The following is a 21,782-nucleotide window of genomic DNA, read 5'->3' as shown; positions in this document are numbered from 1 at the left end:
TAACAAATGGTACTGAGAAAACTGGATATCCATATGCAAAAGAATGAAGTTGGAGGCTTACCTTATACCATATACAGAAATTAACTCAAAATGAATCAATGACATAAACATAAGAGCTAAAACTATAAAACACTTAGGAGAAAGCATAATGGAAAAGCTTTATGACTTTGTATTTGGCAGTGATTTCTTGGATATGACACCAAAAGCACAGGCACCAAAAGCAAAAAGTCAATAAACTGGATTTTATCAAAACCTTGTATGTCAAAAGACACTATCAAGAGAGTGAAAACACAAGCCACAAATGTGAGAAAATATTTGCAAAGCATTTGCCTACTAAGGAATTAATATCCAGGATATATAAAGAACTCCAACTCAACAACAACAAAACAATTTAAAAATGGGCAAAGGACTTGAATAGACATTCTACAAAGAAGATATACAAATGGTGCATGAAAAAATGTTCAACATCACTGCTCATCACTGGGGAAAATGCAAATCAAAACCACAATGAAATACCACTTCACATTCATTAGGATGGTTATTATAAATTTTTTTTCTAATAAATAAAAATGGAAAGTAAAAAGTTCCAAGGATGTGGAGAAATTGGAACCCTCATGCATTGCTAGTGAGAATGTAAAATGATGTAGCTGCTGTGGAAAACAGTTTGGTGGTTCCTCAAAAGTTAAACATAGACTTACCATACGCAACAGCAATCCTTATTGTTACATACCCCCAAAGAATTCAAAGTAGGGACTCAGATATTTGTACCCTGATGTTCATAACAGCATTATTCAAAATACAAAAATTGATCCATCAATAGGTGGATGGATAAACAAAGTGTGGTATATACATATAATAGGATATAATTCAGCCTTAAAAAGGAATGAAATTCAAACACATGCTACAACATGAGCCTTGAAATCATTATGCTAAGTGAAATAAAACAGACACAAACTGACAAATACTGTATGATTCCACTTATATGAGACACAAAGAATAGGCAAATTTGTGGAGAAAGAAAGTAGATTTGAGGTTACCAGTGACTCAGGGGAGGCAGATGGGGAGTTATTTTTTTAATGGGCACAGTTTCTATTTGGGATGATGAAAAAGTTCTGGAAATGCATAGTGGTGATGGTTGCCCAACAACGTGAATGTAACTAATGCCACTGAATTATACACTTAAATATGGTTAAAATGGTAAATTTTTTATTTTACCATGATTTTTTTTAAGAGCTGAGAACAATAAGCATTTGTTGTTCTTCACAATTCTGCAAGTTGGCAGTTTGAGGTATGCTCAGCTGGCAGGTCTTCTGGTCTCATCTGGGCTCACTCAGGCATCTAGAGTCAGCTGCTGAGTGGGTTGGAGGCTGGCTGGTCTAGGATGGGCTCAGCTGGGCTCACCCATCTTTGCTCTATGAGTCCCTCATTGTTCATCAGGCTAACTTAGGCTTGTTCTCATGGCAAGTGGGCAGGGTCCAAAGCTGCACAGCCTCTAGAGATGTAGGCTTGGATAGGTATGACATCACTTTGACTGCATTCTATTGGCCAGAGCAAGTCATGTGGCCAAAGGGGAAGAGAAACAGATGCCATCTTCTGATAGGAGGAGCTGCAGAGTCACATTGGAATGGACCTGGATACAGACAGGAGAGGAAAATTGGCACCATTTTTACATCAACCTACCACAGTTTGACATTGTTAATACAGAACATGTCAAGACACCAAATGGTTTGAGGCAGGATGGGCTCATGTATCTAACCTAGGAGTTGTTTACAATAGAAGGTCAGTGTCTGATCTAGGAATTTAAAAGTGTAGGAAAGTATACACAAACTCCAGTTAGTGCACATTATTTTCTCTCCCAGGCATTAAGCACCTGTCAGATTATTTTTCAGTCAAGCCAGCTCCTTTGCAAACTTGGCACTTTGTAGGAGCTGTTAACTCCTTGGAGCAGCTGGAATGTGGAGAGTCTTCAAAACAACAGAATTTTGGAGCTGGAAGGGAGCCAGGCAGATCTCAGCACAAACGGGAACCATAGACCCAGCAAGTTAAAGCAGCTTGACAAGGCTTCATAGTTCCCAATGACCAAACTTGGACTAGAACCCAGATTGCTGAACTCATAATCCCATGCTCTCTCTAGGACACAGTGGTGATCTCATTTTCCTTAGACTATACAGACCCCAGCTCAGTTATCCAAGGAACTTGATCTGTTCTTTAGGACTTTGCAACTTAAAGTTGTCCTTCAGACCATCAGCCTCACCCAAGAGCTTGTTAGAAACTCAGAAATTCGTGCCCCACATCAGACCTGCTGAACTAGAGTCAGCAAACTTACAGGATGCCCTGGGCATTTGTATAGGCTAGAGCTTGAGATGTATTGCATTGGGACACTGGTGTTCAACCTTGGCTACTCACTGGAATCACTGGGAGAAGTTTAGAAATACTGATGCCAGGGCTCTACCCCAGAGATCCTTACTTCTTTGTTCTTGGGTGCAATCTGGGAATAAGGAGTTTTAAAAGCTTGTCAAGCCACCACTTCTCTGTTATTGAGTCCAACCTCATACTGCTGCACTGCACACAGGCTAATCGAGAGACAAGTGGTCGGAGCAAGGAATAGTGACTTTATTCGGAAAGGCAGTAGACCGAGAAGATAGTGGACTACCGTCCCAAAGCACCATTTTATCCAAGTTAGAATTCAGGCTTCTCTTATATTAAAGCGGAAGGGGGTGTGGTTGGTTGGTGCAAACTTCTTGGTGTCTGAATCCTTTGTTCTTTTTTTTTTTTTTTTCACACACACACACTGTATTTTATTTTTACAAGATATAAATAGACTGACACCAAGCATTGTAAATGGATGACCACAACAAAAGCAACAATGATTGCAATTACCAAACACGAAACACACTCATGCTATGTCATAATATTGACATTCAGTCCAGTAATCCTCCACTGTAACAGCTCCTTTACTTTGCAGTGAAAATTGATTTGTATATTCTTTGCCTCTGTGTCCTTGTGGGTGAATCCTTTGTTCTTGCAGCTGTCCAGGTATGTCAGGTCATGATATTCCTGTAAACCCCCAACAAGACAAATGATATTCTCTGTTCTGCAACTTCTTTATCTCTATATGACTGGAAAAGTGTTATATCTTTAAAGTCAGAGCCTTGAGAATGGGCTATCCTGTGTATTTCAGGCTATTGACAACATTCTTAATTTGTAGCAAAAGAGACAGGATACAAAGGTTAAAGTAAAAGAAACAGATCCAATATGAAGTCAGATTTGTTCTTCCCTATTACATCTGTAGTCTGTCTCTAATGTGCTAAAGATGTTAGCAGTTTTTGATTAGGTTTTCCCTCCATGCAATGAGCTAGTATTTTCTTAATAAGTACACCCAACCTTCCAAAGACCCTAACTGATGACCTTACTCCAGTGTCCTGTGTTGGATGTAGGATTAAGGGATTTATAAATTGCTGAGAATTATTTAAATTTCCTTACAAGGGAAGAAGTTTAAATACTGGAACTGGTATTGAAGAGAATTTTTTAAACCTATTTTGTTCTCCAAAAGGATTGGCACTTATGTACGATGAAATCCCCCATAAGAAAAGTTTGTCATATTATAAATGCAAGATTGAGGACTGAAAAATATAAATCATGGAAGAGAAAAAAGAATAATAAAGGACACAAATGTGAGAACCTCACACGTGAACATAATCAATAGTTAGTGTATACTTTTGATTTTTTTTTCAAGTCTCCTGGGAGTCGAGTTAAAAGAGTTGCAAAATTGTTTTTTTTCAACAGAGTCAGGGAATGAGAGAAACAGTCTTTCCTACAGGAAAGCAAAGCTTGCTAACTCCAATTTGTAAATAAGTGTTTCATGAGGTCTTTCAGTGAGGACACAATGACATTATGAACCATGTCTTCGAGAAAGTTCCTAAGGCAAAAGCAGGACTGGATTTCATCTGTTTCGTATAGTGTCTTTTTGTTAAATCTGTTGTCATCACACGAAACACAATTGATGGAATATGGCTTTGGAAAAAGGAAAGATAATATTGTTTGAGTCTCTTCTGGGGTTCATGTGTGGGTGTTGTGTGTATCCCAGCATAATCGAAGATATAACTTAGGGAAGGGGAGTTGTAAAATCACCCCCTCTTTAAATTTGGCCAGGTAGCTGCCATCTGCCTAAAGGTAGAGTAGTGGGTTTTCTCTCTGTGCTGGTGCAAGGGCTCTTGCTGTTCTGTTAGTATCCCTGAGTGCGTGAACAAGATTATCCAGTAAACTCTTTTTGGACTCCTTCATTCCAGCCTTAAACTTTCCCTCTGGGATGTTTGAACACAGTCATAATAGGATAAATGTGCTCTAGCATTAAGTCACAGAACATGTTCTAGGAACATAATACCCCAGAGCTTCCCTTTGTGTTATGAATCAATCATTTTCCCTTTTCTGCTTTGGATGGCTGTTTCTTTTCTTTATAAAACAAATGACTCTATTAATCTGGAGTTCAAAGACTAGGGAATATTTTCTCTATGATAATGTATATCTATAGATATAGATACATCTAAATATAGATACATCTAAATATACAAATGTTATAACTAAATATATATGCATATGAGTGTGTGTATATATATTTCTCACTGAAAGAATTGACTGATTTTCAAAATTTCTATTGAATTGAAATTTTTTTTGAGTTGTGAAAAGGGGACCTCACACAAATGATCCACCAGTGCTGTTCAGACTTCAGTGTGTATGTGAATTACCTGGAAGCTTTGTTAAAATGCAAATTCTGATTGGAAGTTGAGCTGAGATTCTGCAGTCCTAACATGCTTCCAGGGGATGTTGCTGGTCTGGGACCACACTTAGAGTAGCAGCGGGAGAAGGCTACTAGCAGCATCGTTCCCAAATTTGGCTGTACACAGGACTCACCTAGGGAACTTTAGAGATTAGTGACACCTGGAACCACCACCAGAGCTGTAATTGGTCTGGGGAGACGCCTTGGCCTCAAAAACGTAAACTCCCCAGGTGACTCCCATGTGTCGCTCTGGCTGACAGCCTCTGCAGTTGAAACTGCCAGATGGAACTGAAGCTCTCACTGCTTTAGCCTTTGCTAAGAGCTATCAGAAAACCTCAAGGTGCATTCTTAAACATTTCATTAGGTTTTAAAGAAATAAAATCATTTAAGTGTGAACAAATCTTATATTTGTGCTGGAGGGAGAGATAGGTACATACATACATACATTCATATTCTTGTAAAAAATCTCATTTTGCAAAAAAAAAAAAGAGAAACCACGTGATTTTATTCTGTACAATCAAACATTGAGGACTTAGCACCTCTGCTGTGCAGAAGGAAAGCCCCACCGACTTGAAGGTTTCTCTGCGTGAGCCAAGTTAAGAGCTACAGAGGCATGAGGCTTTACCAGTGGGAATGGTGAAGAAATTAAAGATGAAAGGAGCCTCCCAACTCTTAAGAACATCATTTCTTTGACACTTGCTAAGGTACTAGAATATTCAGTGTGCAGTTCTATGTCTTTGATGGAGGTTGCCATCTCTCTGACTCAGCTCCCATCCCACAGCCACACCCCACAACACCTGTTCTTCTCCCATCCTTAGACGTCCAATCTTCCGACGCTGGCTCATTATCCTTACCTATCCTCCCCCTCCTTTATTAATCACCTTCCAACTTAAACTCATGGTTCGTCCATTCTATCCCTCATTGCTACTTACCTGCTGTTAGTCATCCATGGCAACTGCCTGGCAAATATGCATTCTGGGATATATCCAGTGTCCCACATTTGCAGAAGCTGCCTTCAGGGTGCTACGTATTTGCTAGGAAAGACAAGCAACCACTTGGTTTGGTGCCATTCCAATATATTTTAACAAAATAATTTACATATAATAAAAGGCAAATCATAAATGTACAGCTTGCTGACTTTTTACATATGTATATTAGTGTGACCACAACCCAGATCAAAATATAGAAACTTTTCATGACCCAGAAAGTTCCCTTGTTCCCTTGGGCTTCTTCCCAATGAACATCCTTCCCCTGGAGGTAATGATTATTCTGACTTTGATCACCAAAAAGAAATGGATTCATAACTATTAATAATAATATTATTATTTAGTAAATAATTAATAATTATTCCTAATAACTAGGAATATTTTGTATATTTCTGAAATATTTGGAAAATGTGGAGCCCAGCTTTTCTCCACTTTTTCCCCACAGGGGCATATTTTTTGTTTGGCATCTAAGACCAGTCCATTTCTGAAATATTAAGTACATTATTTTAATACTAACTTTATACTTTAAATGTCATTTAACCACCTAGCAGTTTTATTTACAGATTAACAAGTTTCTTAACATTTATTATGCCTCGAAGAGATCATTTTTATGTTTGTTAAGATTGCTTAAAATGTCAGGTTAAAAAAAATAACAAAGTTTTGGACACTCAAAGGTAAAATTCTGTTGACCAAATTTAAAATAAACATGCCTTGTGCTTCCTTATATAGCCTATCAGAGAAAGCAAAAAATGTTGACATTTAGCATTGCATATTAGCAATATTTCAAGACTTGGTTTGTCTTTACAGGGGGAGAGTGGCAATCAATGCATATACTACACATTTTGTTAGTTATTAAATTTTTAAATGTCAGAATCTTGAGCAAATGCGATGTAACAAGATACTTCTTTTGTTACAGTGACAGAATTTTGAAGTTGCTGCAAGGGCTAATTATTCCAAAGAGCATTCAACTTGTTTTTCCCCAGTTCCCATAATTCTGAGTTTTAAACATCCTTTCTTAGGAATGTTTTGTTTCTGGAAATATTTTATTTTTGCTTGCCATGGTGTTTGCTTACATTCCCTTCATTGTATCACAGAGTGATACAGCTTGTCCTGATGCTTTTGCTGTCTTTTCTGCCCGTTCAGAGGGTAGAGTTGTGTGTGCTGACAGAGGTGCTGTGATTTCCATATATCGTGAGAAGCAGTATTTGTAATAGATAAGAGTGGGCCTGGCTTTCAAACCCTGCACCTGCCAGCTGAGTGACATCGGGCAAGTGACTTGGCCTCTCTGAGTCTTATTTCCTTCCCTTGTACAAAGGGGTAATAAAGCCCCTATTTCAGAGTCTTGTTGTAAGGATTAAATATGGGAAAAACACTTCTAATTGTCTTGGCACACAGTGACTGTTTAAGTCAATGTTAGTGACTGGAAGCTCTTTTAAACCAGTGCATGGAATGATGGCAGCCATTTCAATCATCTCACAAATTATTTAAAGCTCACATCTTACGTGGAGGAGGGGAGTGCCCAACTCTTGCTTATGCCAATCTCATCTGCGATGCCTAAGGTTGAGTTCAACACCCAGCAAAACTCAGTCAACTTGCTTCTCTACTGTCACTTGAAAATTCCTTTGAGAACAGGGTGTGGTTTCTTATTCTAGTGGATTGACTTGGCCCACAAACTGAATTGCTTCAGGAGTGGGGAGACCTGTGTTTCATGTCCCTTCTGCCACAGAACCACAGATTGTCCATGAGCCAAGAGTGCTCCTTTGGTGCCAAGTGACCACATCCCTCTGAAACCACACACCCAACTTACTGGGAGTCTTCTTTTTTGTCGTGACACATGAATCAAATACTAGAACAGTTTTCCCCAAAAAATGTTCCTGTCCAACTAGTGATACTGTAGATTTTATGCAAACATTTTATGTAAAGAGCTTGATAGTAAATATTTTACATTTTGAGGCCCATGTGGTCTCTGTTGCAACTACTCAACTCTGCCAGTTGTGGTGCAAAAGCAGCCACACACTGTAGCTACACAAATGGATGCGGCTGTGTGCCAGTAAGATGTTTACAAAAACAGGCTAGATTTAGCCCATGGGTCATTGTTTGCCAACCCCCGTTCTACCTCAATGCTGTCCAATTGAAAGATAATGCAAAACACATATTTAATTTTACATTTCCCAGTCACCACATTTGAAAAGTTCTTGATATATTTAAACATCTCAATCTTTCAGCACTTTTAAAAGATGGAATAAAAAAAAATATCTTAGAGTAGAAAGGGACAGATGCCTTACCTCACAAATACCCTAAATTTGTTGAAGCAACCTGATATCTAATGACTTCATTAAGAAATCTTAAGTGATAATAGGAAACTCTGCATAAATATTAAAATGCCCATTTTGACTGATTTTTTAGAGTCCATATAAATAGAACCAAAATTATAACCATGAGGCTATGTCAATTTCAAATAATTTTGCCATAAAAAAACCCTAAAACCCACTCAAAGATAAGCTTTGACCACACCCCTGTTTGGACTCCATGCGGACTCATCCTTTGTGGGCAAAAGCAGACGATGGGGGCTTCATGAGTAGCACCATTTAAGAGAAGCCAGTTTTCCCAGACTCATCTCTAGTGAGTTTCCACTCATATAAATGCCCCTTTCTGTAGCCACATCAAGGGTTAGCATTCCCTACCCACAGGCACGCAGACCTTTCTCCCTTCTGCAGTCTGGTTCACCTGCCCTAGTATAAATGGGCCCAGCTCCCAGCTTTTGTGCCTCCTTTCTTCTGCATCTCCCTACTCTGGCCAGCGTGGAGGAAAGGGGCACATAGATGAATTGGGGCTGGCTGGTCTAAGATGGCCTCAGCAGGGATGGCTCATCTCTGATCCTCCAGATGGCCAGTCCAAGCTGGTTCACCTGGGAAAGGCAGGGAACAGAGAGAGCAGGGCTTCCTGCAGCCCAGACTAAGAATTAGTATCATGTCGCTTCTGCCACCCTCTTTTGTCTCAGGAAGCCATTTGGCCATCCCAGATTCAAGGGTGGGGACATAGACTTCACCACCTCCCAATGTGAAGAACTACAATGTCACATCGCATCAGGAGGGGATTAATTGTGCCCATTTTGCAAGCAATCTATCACAGGGACTAATATCAAACTACAGGATTGGCCCTTGTGTGATACACTCTAATGAATATGCCTTCTTTCACTATCTGTGTGAGTTTGTTTCTCATCCTGAAATACTGAAAAATGAAACACTTCTTCATCTGTGGTCAGCTCTTCTTGATACCCAAGCATCAAGCTAAGATAAGTAGTTCCGGTCACAGCTCTCAGTGCTCCGTCTTGGGCTCCAGGTGCTGCAGTTCATGATCAGTGCATGTCTGGTTCATAAAGTGCTCCCCTTGGCGTCCCTTGGAGCTGGTGGAGGTGACCTTGGCTCCATGGCCAATGATGGAGGATTAGCCTGGACACACTTTTTTTTTTGAAGTATAGCTGATTTGCAGTGTTGTGTTAATTTCTGCTATACAGCAAAGTGATTCAGTTAAACATAAATATACATTCTTTTTTATATTCTTTTCCATTATGGTTTATCACAAGACGTTGAATATAGTTCCCCGTGCTATACAGTAGGACCTTGTTGTTTATCTATCCTATATATAATAAGTTGCATCTGTTAACCCCGAACTCCCGATACATCCTTCCCTCCACCTCCCCACCCCGTCTGCCTGGCACCCCCAAGTCTATTCTCTATGTAGCCTGGACACACTTGATAGAGAAACCAGGGAAAGTCTGTCCCTCTTTACTCTCTTTTATTCCAGGAATGCTTTATAATTCCAGGCTCACTATAGTCATCATTATGATTCATGAGTTAAGGTAATTCCTTCCAGCTGCTATAACGTATTAACCCATGCACCTCAGTAGATAAGCTCAACGAAATAGGAGTTTATTTCTCACTCAGTATCCAATGTGGATGTTCCTGTCCAGAGTATGGCATTGCACACGGTCATTGGGCAATGCAGATTCCATCACATGGCTCCGGCATCTCCTAGCAATTTCTGAGAGTATCCTGCTAGATCTTCTCCAACCAGCTGGTAGACAAGGGAATAAAGAGAAGAAAAGACATTTCTTTGTAACTTGCCTGGAAGGACACACATCACAACCTGCTCATAATCCATGGGTGAGAGTTGGTCTGATGGTCCATTTAGATGCAAAGGGTGCTGGGAAATATGGTCCCTGGCTGGGAACAGCTTGGCAGCAATAAGGTTGCCCTAAGGAAAGGGAACGCACATCTTTCGTGCATATCTACCACATTAATTGAGAATACCGATATTCACACCCATTGGTTTGTGAGCAGGGGACCCTGCCTTACTTCATTTTAAATTTTTTATTGTGAAATATATGTCTAAAACAGGTGTACTGGATACCTCTTGTGTCCCATCGCACATCTTTTAGGCCAACCGTTTTTCCTCCAGCCGTTGCTGAGACAGCCTGCTGTCACCTCGGTCGCACCACTCTGCTTTTGGACCTGGTGATTTTTTTTACTGCCACCTGGTGACATGCGTAGGGGGTCCTCTTAGCCATTCTGACAGGGGAGATGGGAAGATGAATATTTGCATCTTCATTCCCTTGAATCTTCAGCTTTGAGACTGAGAATTGACCCCTAATTGTCCACAGACAACCAGCTTGATAATGTACCCCCGAATTGCCTTCCCTCCTTCCCTGTTTCACTCTCCCCACTGTTCCTTGACCTCGCTTTCCAAAATAAACTATTCACATGCAAGCCATTGTCTCAGCTCTGCTTTTGAGGAAGCCAGGCTAAGATGTGAATATAGCACATGGAGAGCGTAAAGAAAAATACTAAATTCTTACATCTTATGCTCAAATTAAAAAACAGATTGTGGGATATTGTCTCATTCATCTCAGAGTGCTCCCTGCACCTAGAAACGATTTTTGGTTTAATTAAATGGATAAATTACTGAACAGAGATGCCTCCATAAACTTCACTGCTACCTAGACACCAGAAGCAAAAAACGACAAGCAGGTAACAGTTAAATTCCCAATTACGGTACTCATAGTCTCAGATTGACTTTAAATACAAACATAAAGCCCTTCTGACTATTAACTCTGGGTGAACTGGCTTCAGTTGACTTCAGCCCAGCTGCCTCGCATTGCAAGCAGCAAGAACCAGAGCTATAAACTACACATTTGCTTAGCCAAGTTAACAATAAATAGTCACCTTCAGGGGTTATCCTTGTATGGAACTGATGAGTAAATGTGTTAGATTCATTGTGCTTTCAAAGGCAGAGAAAATGGCCAACAATAGAACATTTTCCAATTACCTTAATGAGGAAATCTTGATCTCCACAAAATTCACAGAACTTTCCTTAGATACATTCTACTTTTTTAAATAATTTGTGCAGAACATAATAATATTTTTAGTAAAGGAATTGGCTTATTTGGATTCCACGTGATTAAGATTGTTGCGTAATTTATTTTAAAGGGTTTTAATGGTTAGAAACCCTCACCACCCCCTCTGCTCTGAGACATCCTGCCCATAATTCCCATGTTTTGCAGGAATATGTGATTCTCAACTACTCGCTCAATTAGCCCCACCCCCTGTGGTTACCAAAGGAACAATTATACTCCAATAAAGATGTTTAAAAAAAAATTTTTTTTTAAAGATTTAAAAAAAATGAAAAAAAAAAGATAACAACAAAAAAGTGTATGTAGAAAACTGAAAGAAAATAGAAGGTCTGAGTTCTTTTGATGTTAAAAAAGCCAACATTTCTTCCCATAAAAATCCAAGTGTATCAGGTCTTTTTGTTGTGATTATGTACTCAGGTGTTTCTAGCCACATTCCTTAATAAAAACAGGGAATTGGTTCTCTGCAAAGAGGGTAAGAATTTAGATGGAGTGTTTAAAAGTCGATTATTTTCTGAGAGGTCCTGGCTTATTCTTGAATCAGGGGACTATTTGGCTTATTGAACTCCAGAGAAGTGTTTACCAGAAAGACAAAATGAAACACATTCTTGAGGAGGATAGAAGACATTGTTTTGGAAAAGAAATGCGAGGTTTTATTAGGGCAAAGCTGTTAATTACACACTTTATTATTGTCAAGGTTAATACAGTTTGTGAGAGCAGAGGCACTTTTTCATCTCTTCCCGGGAACAAGGGGAGACAGCTGTTCTTAGGGACAGATCCATTATAGCTTATCACCGGCCAGCAGCCTGAGGAAGGAGCACCATGAAATATGGCCTCTGTCACCAGGAGCCAGGGCCAGTGCTGAGCTGGTCTAGGCACAGAGCAGAGACAATGAGAACCACGGCACTAAACTCAAGTAGATTGGGTTGCATTGATTTTTAATGCTCGGCTGTTTTGCAGTGTGAAATTTACTGGTACTCTTGCAATTATTGTATTTATTGATCTCTACAACACTACACAATCTTGCTTCAATAAACATCACATCCTGACAGTAATAAATAGCGGTTCTTACCTTTTGAAGCCTGGTTAAACCGTGTTGTAAAATTCTGTATGTTTGGATTTCATTATCATCACTTTGCTGCTTAAGATTCCTTAAAGTGAAACCCATGTCACGGAAACACATATTGCCTCGGTTCTAGTTTAACTGGTTTTTCTGATTACATAAGGTTATTATACTCTTCTTTTTAAAAAATTTTTGGAGGGTGGGTCAACAATTTATTTTTAAGGTTGACATTTTGTAAGCCCCTTCTTGTTAACACTGATTTAATAGTTTTCATTGAAAGAGAGAAAAGTTTCCTTTAAGAGGGATTCATGTACACCTTCAGTAAATATTTTCAAATGCATTTTTTTGGGTCTCCTTTTAGCATTGAAAATGCTAAAAGACAGTGCTTTCGGTTCTTGGGGTTTTGTTTGTTTGTTTTCACTATAGATAAGATTTTCTTCTTTTCAAATGTCTGCAACCATACCTTCATTTCCGTGGTATTCAGCTTTTATTCATCAATAACTCCAAGGCTTGGAGCTTCACGGTAAGATCACGATGCTATAGAAGATGTTCCAAAATGGTGAGATCTGTTAAAGTCTTCATTTTGGTTAAACATAAGTATTTCTGCCTTCATAGGGAAGGCGGAAATATTGAACAACTATAGCAATAACCAACTATTACATCAAAAATGTACACAATATGTACATATTTAACACTATTTATGTGTATATAATATATTTAACACTATGCTATATATATTTAATAAAATATGCATTATATATTTAATACTATATGTGTGTGTGTGTGTATATATATATATATATATATATATATATATATATATATACACTACTGAATCCTATTATGCTGAAAAGCATGGCCCAGTCTAACTTTTTTTATTATAAAAGTAACCCTGATTATAGAAGAATCTGGAAAATACACTCTGAGTATGTTCCCAAGTGCAAACCCATTTTGCTCACCACACAACAGGCCAATAAGTCAGGAGACGAGTTTTTAGGGCAAGCAATAGCGACTTTATTCGGAAAGCCAGCAGACTGAGACGATGGTAGACTAGTGTCCCAAAGCACCATCTTACCCAAGTTAGAATTCAGGCTTCTTTTATATTGAAAGGCGGTGGGGTTTATTTGAAAGTATCCCATTTTTTAGATCTAATAAGAAGTATCTATTTAGTATGTATAACAACTGGAAGTAATTTGAGGTTCAACTGTTTAAATTCAAGACATTTATATCTAAAATTACTAATAGTAATTTTTTGAAGTCTACTACATCAATTATCCTTTTACTTCCAGTGTATAAAGCTGAGATTTATTTCTTCTATCTGTTTGCAGCTTCTTATTTTCCTAAATTATTATCAACCTAATTTAAAAGTAAATTTTTCCCATAAAATAGTGAAATGACTGCCATTATTAGTACTTACTATTAGTATGCCAGGAATCATGCCAACTACTCCGCACATGTTATTTCATTAAATCATCACATTAACCCTATGAGGCAAGGATTTATTCTTGCCATATTATGGATTAGGAACTGTGACTTAAAAGGTTAGGTAACTTGCCCAGTACCACAAGGCTGATAAGTGCTGTGAGCCTAAGATTCAAAACAAGGGTAATAAATACATACTACTTGTTTTTTTGAAATATTTCTTATTCAGTAAATAGTCTTTTTTTTTTTCTAAATAGCATTTAGCTCATAGCAATATTAATATTTCTACTTCCATATTAACAAATGTATAGAATTCTGTGGATTGGGTTTACTACTATAATTTTACATGTAAACTGAACATACTTTGGCTATTCAAGACAAGTGCACAGAAACCGCAAACTCCCCAATTCTGAGGTCACAGGTTAATTTGTATGCTTAAACAGCGACCCTCTAATCCCCACGGAAATCTAAACAAACATACTTGGGCAATTAAAAACATTTGTGAAATAGTTGTTTATAATTGTTTGGTTTTTAATTTTTTTCAAATGTAAGACATTTGAATGTGTAGTGGGTAATCTGTAGGAATGTGCAGAGGGTAATTTCTATCCAGAATGCTGGCTAAAAAGACCTTTAGTAGATACACTGTGATATAAACAAATGGATACTATTTTCTTGAAAATTACTACAAACACTATTGAACAGAAGAGGAGGCCAACAGTTTAAATCCACAGGAAGTAACAGTACATATGTCTCAGAGGCTTTGAAGAGCATCTGAGCAAATAGAGAATGAGAAGTGTAAACAGGTAAGACCCACCTGCAATGCAATAGGAAGCTGCTCGAACAGGCTTGGTACTTTAGAGGGTGAGTTATTAGCATTCATATTTAATGCATTAGAAGCTGTCCATTTCATCTTTGCCTCTTCCCAGGCTGCTTCCTCTTTCCTGTTCATAGGTATTGTTTCTCCCAGGTTTATGTGTTGGGGGTTGCATAGACATTGCTCTGAGAAGAGGTCCAAGTATATATATGATATATGATTCTTTCTCTCTCTGGGGGATGCTTCAACAGAACGTCACCTATTTTGGCAACCAATCAATCAATGTATACCCCTCTCCACAAAAACAATTACAACATTCCATATAAAGGAACACTATTCAGTGATAAAAGGGAATCAGGAAAAAAAAGAATAGGCTATTAATTCACAGGACAACCTGAATGAACCTTAAATGTATTATGCTAAGTGAAAGAAGCAAGACCAAAAGACTCCAGAATGTGTGGCTCTGTTCATGTGATATCCTGGAAAAGGCAAAACTGTAAGGATGAAAAACAGGGTTTGGGGAGTGGTAGTGTCTGACTAGGGGAAGGTCAGGAGATTTGAGGAGAGAGAGGGTAGAACTAATCTGTATGGCACTGCCGGTGGTGAATACATGATGCTTTGCATTTGTCAATTCCCATTGAACTTTCCAGCACCAAAAGTGAACTAATCTATGCAATTAAAAAAAAAAAGTCAACCAGGAGATCAGAGCATCCCAAGATGGAATGCAGAGTGTGACAAAAGAATCTATTATTACACGTGTATGACATAACCTCCTTGAAGGGGGTGTGAGGAAAAAAGACACCAACCTAAGTAACTTTTAAAAACAGTGATTTGAATGGAAACTGTAAGACTAAAGTAAAAAAAAAAGCCCTGCACATAAACACTATACTCTAGTTGGCACAGTTGTTTCCCATAGTGATGTGGGTTCATAATTCTGAAACTGCTATACATATCTACGGGGATTGAATAGGTAAACGAACAGCAGATGATGGAATCCAGGTTTTTCACTGTTGGGAGAGTGGGGATTACAGACAAGTAAGGGGGAAAGCTAGAATGAACCATGTGGTACTAGATTAGATTCAGAGATATCCGTCTGAATTCAGGTTTAATTTAATATGATAGAGCTGGATTTATAGAATTATAGATGTATGTGTACATGGGTGACTTTACATATGCATATTTCATAGCTCTGTTTACTGAGAGAGGCTTGGAAACAATGACACCCCAGTAGCAACGTGCATACCCAGCACCCAGATATTGGTTTCTAATATCATTCTCCGGTAAATGGAACCAAGGCTCCTTGGAGAAATGGCCGATTTTAGGGCAAGGACAGGGAAAATACAAGATGAGCCTGGAGCACCTTATAGCTCCAGAAAGTAAGCAAATGCTCAAAAAATAAAAGAGTGGGGTCTTGTCATAGGGACACAGCAGCCAGCCTGAAAAAACTCTTAATAACCAAAGCTGGAACAATTTGAGCAACAAAACAACATAGTACAGGCAAACCTCAGATATATTGCGAGTTCAGCTTCAGATCACTGCAGTAAAGCAAATACCCCAATAAATCGAGACTCACACATTTGTTGGTTTCCCAGTACATATAAAAGTTATGTTTATGTTATACTGTAGTCTGTTAAGTGTACAGTAGCATTATGTCTAAAAAAATGTACATACCTTAATTTTAAAACACTTCATTGCTGAAAAATGCTAACCATCATCTGAGGCTTCAGCGAGTTGTAATCTTTTTTACTGGTGGAGGGTTTGAAATATTTTGAGAATTACCAGGATGTTACACAAAGGCAAGAAATGAGCAAATGCTGTTAGAAAAACGGTGCCAATAGATTTTCTTGAGGCAGGGTTGTCACAAACCTTAAATTTGTTAAAAAAAAAAAAGCAAAAAACAATCTTTAAAGAGCAATAAAGTGAAGCACAATAAAATGAAGTATGCCTGTATTGAATTATAACCCAAAGTATAAAACAAGTAAATATCCATGATTCCATCCCTACTGATTCAAATAAATGATTGAATAAATAAATAGGGAGGCTTGCCTAGTCTCCTGTGGAGAAGAATTCCAAGTACTTTATGTAGATATACCCTCTCAGGAAGGTAGATCTTGACTTGACACCCCTTGAATATGGGCTGCACTTAGTGACTTGCTTCTAAAGAGTGAAATGTGGAAAGCGGGAGGGAAGGGAGGGGAATATAACTTTACAGTGTGGAAACCAGGCAACCATTACCTTGGCCAGGTGATCAAGGGCGACATCATCAGTTATGAGCCGTGTGTACCCTGGATATGATGTAATGAAATTGGTATATTACTCTGTGATCTTCCTCCCCAACAACCAATAACCCCAGTTTAACCATAAGAAAAACTTCAGACACACCCAATTGAGGGACATTCTGCAGAATACCTGACCGGTAAAATTGTCAAGGTCATCCAAAACAAGGAAAGTCTGAGAAACTGTCTCAGGTCTAAGGAGACATGACAAATAAAGGTAACGAGGTATCCCGTATGGGACCCTGGAACACTAGGGAAAAAACTAATGAAATCTACATAACTGTGGAGTTTAGTTAATAGTAATGCAAGATGTTAACAATCAAGGGACTAGGTGAGGGATATATGAAAACTCTCTTTGCAGTTTCTCTGTTAATCTGAAAGTACTCCAGACTTAAACGTTTATTTAAAAGAAAAGGGTAGAGACCAAAGGCCTTAGTCCAGGACTGATTGGGGGAAAAAAGACCAAACCTTGTCTTTCACTATGGATAGTTGGAGAAGCACTGATCTGTAAAAACATATGCTCTAGGACAACTTTGACTTTTTCTTCCAGTTTGAAATCTATTGTTCTAACTGAGATAGCTTTGAATTCCTTGCTACTTTCTCAAAGGTGTTTTTCTCTTGAAATCCCGAAGTCTGAAGTCACACTTTGTTCTTTGTTCTTTTATCCACCCCCGTCATATTTTATTGCAAACCTTGTTATTGTCAAGGTGCAGCTGACTGGTTTTGTAAGTAGTTTCTGATTTCTTTCTGTTCCTGTTATTCATTCCAGTGTTATTTAGGCTCATTAAAGGGAACATTTGGGCTTGGCAATTTGTCACTAAGATTCGGGTACAAGCACATCATTACCAAGCTATCCAAAATTCAGCAGTGATGATACTAATGATACACAGAAGTGTGGCCAAGAAAGCATTACAGTTATATACTTAATAAGAACATCACATTTGATCACAAATTAAATCATACAGGTAATCTTCATGCGGTTCCCTATTTACAGCTCAGAAAGTTTCTTCCTCTTCTATAAAATCTGATAACTTCAATTATTATGTGTCTTCCATAAAAAGGTATAAAAAAATGTGCACCTCTTTCTGAGTATGTTACTATTCGAGTACCAATGTTTTTGATTTTGCAAATAATCTGGATAACAAATGTAAAAAGATAATAAATATACCTTTTATAATAAAAGAGTTATAGACTTAAAATTATAATCATCAGTTTATTGTTAGATAGCTAAGGTTTATTATTAAGCGGAGGAACAATGAACTGGAAAATAAGACAATAATATCCTATATATAGTCTTCTAAATGGTTTTTTGATGTTTGATCTCTCTATTGAGAGAGGTAAGGAAGAATTTGCAGTTTGAGATTATTGTTTAATATTTGATTTATTTCACCAGTCAAATCAACCAACAGACTTTTTTATCTTTTTTAATGAAATGTTCCTAGGGCCTATTTTCCTCTGTGGTTTAAATTGGATGGATTCGGGGTGGGATTCTTCCATCAATTTGAAAGCATGAAATGTTTTCTTTAAACAGTGTTCCCTTTCTTATTCCCAGACAATCGTTAGAGGAAACAAACCCTGCAAGGAAACCTCCATCAATGGCCTGCTGGAGGATTTCGACAACATCTCCGTGACCCGCTCCAACTCCCTAAGGAAGGAAAGCCTGCCCACCCCAGACCAGGGAGCCTCCAGCCATGGTCAAGGCCATCGGGAAGAAAATGGATTCCTCACCTTCTCACAGTATTCCAGCGAATCTGATACCACTGCTGACTATGCGACGGAAAAGTACAAAGAAAAGAGTCTCTATGGAGATGATTTGGACCCGTTTTATAAAGGCAGCCACTCGGCCAAGCAAAATGGGCACGTAATGAAAATACAACATGGGGAAGCCTACTATTCTGAGATGAAGCCTTTGCAATCCAACAGAGCCAGGTTTCCTGTTGATTATCACACACACTTGGACTCACTGAGCAAACCCAGTGAGTACAGTGACCTCAAGTGGGGGTACCAGCGAGCCTCAAGCAGCTCCCCTCTGGATTATCCGTTCCAATTCACACCTTCTAGAACTGCAGGGACCAGCGGGTGCTCCAAGGAGAGCCTGGCGTACAGCGAAAGTGAGTGGGGACCCAGCCTGGATGACTATGACAGGAGGCCAAAGTCATCATACCTGAGTCAGACAAGCCCTCAGCCCACCATGCGGCAGAGGTCACGGTCAGGCTCCGGGCTCCAGGAACCCATGATGCCCTTCGGAGCAAGTGCATTTAAAACCCACCCCCAAGGACACTCCTACAGCTCCTACACCTACCCTCGCTTGTCCGAGCCCACAATGTGCGTTCCAAAGGTAACGTCCACCGCCTCCTTCCTTCTGGTGTATGGGGTCTCCACAAAGGTGTGCTCCCATGACCTTATACAGGTTCTAGAGTGCTGATTTGTCTATAAGTGAGAATCCGTATCAAAATTCTACCACGAGCCCCAAGGGCAGAGAATTTAGGGCAAGGCACATTTATTCATTAAAATCAAAGCCTTTTAGGAGCTCCTACAAGGTTTCTGGTTAAAAGGCAAAAAAAATTATGTATTTGAAAGATATTCTGATATACTAATGATAAATGTTATGTGCTCACATGGCACTAAGTCCTGTGTTAAGGAGTATACAGTTGTAGACCATTAGGTGGGGTAACAGTGGTTCGTGCATTCTGGTAAAGGTTATGTGGAACTGTGGACGGGGGAAAAAATCACGATAACGTGGTAAGTTTTTAATAAAGTTAATTGTGTTCAACTCAAGAGATGGTCCCGCATTTTGAGAGTATGTTCTTTCTACTAGTTTAGTATTCAAATGTCATTGTTTTTTCGTATGAAACTTTGGGATAATAGATGGAATCTGGTTGCTGGGCCTTCTTTGGTGTGCTTTTTATTTTGTTTTGTCTTATTGTAATTCCTCTCTTGATACTTTTTCTTTCTAATGTTAGCTGCAGCAAATTTGCTTTGAAATGTGGCTGGTCCGTGATATCCCAGAGTTTGGGAATGGCTGTTGGAGGAGTTACTGACTTTGCAAAAATGCCTTGGAAAGTGTGCCAGGGGTTTATTTTCCTGGAGTAACTTAGAAGTGTTTTCGCTGCCTCCCCTGTACAGCAAAGTGAAAATGGGACGTCTGGCAGTGGGCTCTAGATTTCAGAGGTCTCAGACCAGTTGAGGGAGACTTGACTTCTTGAAGCGTGATCATGGACCTTTCACTGAATACTGTCTCTTCAACCACTTGATAGGGCTGCATAGCAAACCCTGAAAGGCAAGCCTGCCTGCATCATCTGTTTGATTGACTGTCAATACACAGTATTTTTCCTTTGCTCATTATTTCTCATAAACCCAATCCAAGATGTTGAAGTCTTTTAGGGACATGGTGGGAGTGACTAAGCCATACTTAGTCATACTAAGCCATACTTTAGAAAAAGCAAAAAAGTTATCACTTTAGTTCCCAATATATAAACTTAAAAATAAATCTTGAGGAAATAAAGACCTGAAATACATACTGCCAGTTAAAATTTAAATATTGAGAATGTTTTCCATCTCACTGTGTTATTTATTTGAATCCCCATGATCAGGGTATCATGGCTGCCTTTTCTTCCTATGTTCTTGCCGGGGCAATGGTTGGAAAGAAGTCTGTCTAACTAACCAACAGACAAAGTTATAAGAAGCCATATGCATGTGTCATGATGCATGAGATCGTTTATTCGATTTACTGTGCACATCACTCAACCAAAGGAACCTCTTCATAGTTCTAGAGTGAGCTAAGCAAATTAATACATTCTGTAGCTGAATCTAGTTACATTCTCTGGTTTTTGAACATCAGTGGTTACTTTAGGAATAAAGAATGTGATTTTTTTCAGCTTAACTGAGGTATAATTGACAAAATTATAAGATATTTAAAGTGTACAAGATGATGAACTGATATACATTGTGAAAGGATTTCCCTCACTGAGTTAAGACATTCATCAGCGCACATGTTTACCATTTTTGTTTATGTGTGAGAACATTTAGGTTCTACTTGCTTAGCAGATTTCTACAATATAGTGTTATGAACTATAGTCACCATGTTATACATTCGATCCTCAGACCTTATAGCTGAAAGTTTGTAACCTTTAACCAACTTCTTCCTTTTCCCCATCTCCTAGACCCTGGCAACCACTTTTCTACTCTCTGTTTCTATGAGTTTGACTTCTTCCTTTGTTTTTTAAGATTCCACATACAAATGATGCCATTTATAGTATTTGTCATTCTCTATCTAGCTTATTTCACTTAGCATGAAGCCCTTCAGCTTCTTCCATGTTATTGCAAATGACAGGATTTCATTCTCTTTTAAGGCTGAGTAATATTCCTTTGTATATATATATTTCTTTGATTCACATTTTCTTATCCATTCATTCGTTGATGGACACATAGGCTGTTTCCATACCATATCTATGCTAATAATGCTGCAATGGGCATGGGAGTACAGATATCTCTTCCAGATAATGATTTTGTTTCCTTTGGATATATACCCAGAAGTGGGATTGCCGGATCATATAGTAATTCTATTTTTAATTTCTTGAGAAATTTCCTTACTGTTTTCCATTGTGGCTGTACCAGTGTACATTCCCATCAACAGTGTACAAGGGTTCTCTTTTCTCCACATCTTTGCCAGAATTTGTTATCTCTTACCTATTTAATAATAGCTATCCTAACAGGTGTGAGGTGGTATCTCACTGTGGTTTTGGTTTGCATTTTCCTGATGATTAGTGATGTTGAGCACCTTTTTATATACCTGTTGGCCGTTTGTATGTTTTCTTCAGAAAAATGTCTATTCAGGTCCTTTGCTCATTTTTAAATTAGATAATATGGTGTTTTTACTACTGAATTCCTCACTATTATTTCCCAGTATACTTTGGATATTAACTCCTTGACAAATATGTGATTTGCAAGTATTTTCTCCTGTTCTGTAGGTTGCCTTTTCATTTTGTTGGTGGTTTTCTTTGCTGAGCAGAAGTTTTTTTTAGTTTAATTTAG

The 21,782-nt window shown here is 38.5% G+C and overlaps 1 protein-coding gene across 1 annotated transcript in view; it reads left to right on the top strand.

Annotated features, from left to right (window-relative positions):
* PAK5 (p21 (RAC1) activated kinase 5) overlaps positions 1-21,782 on the top strand; it is a 106,280-nt gene that overhangs the window by 44,128 nt on the left and 40,370 nt on the right. Inside the window, exon 2 of the mRNA XM_061208651.1 lies at positions 18,301-19,086. Coding sequence (XP_061064634.1) covers positions 18,301-19,086 — 786 coding nt within the window. The remainder of the gene's footprint in view (positions 1-18,300; positions 19,087-21,782) is intronic.

The sequence above is a fragment of the Eubalaena glacialis genome, chromosome 13, assembly GCF_028564815.1.
Source record: "Eubalaena glacialis isolate mEubGla1 chromosome 13, mEubGla1.1.hap2.+ XY, whole genome shotgun sequence".
NCBI lineage: Eukaryota > Metazoa > Chordata > Mammalia > Artiodactyla > Balaenidae > Eubalaena > Eubalaena glacialis.
The sequence above is the reverse complement of the archived record's forward strand: the minus strand, read 5'-3'. Positions and strand labels throughout refer to the sequence as shown.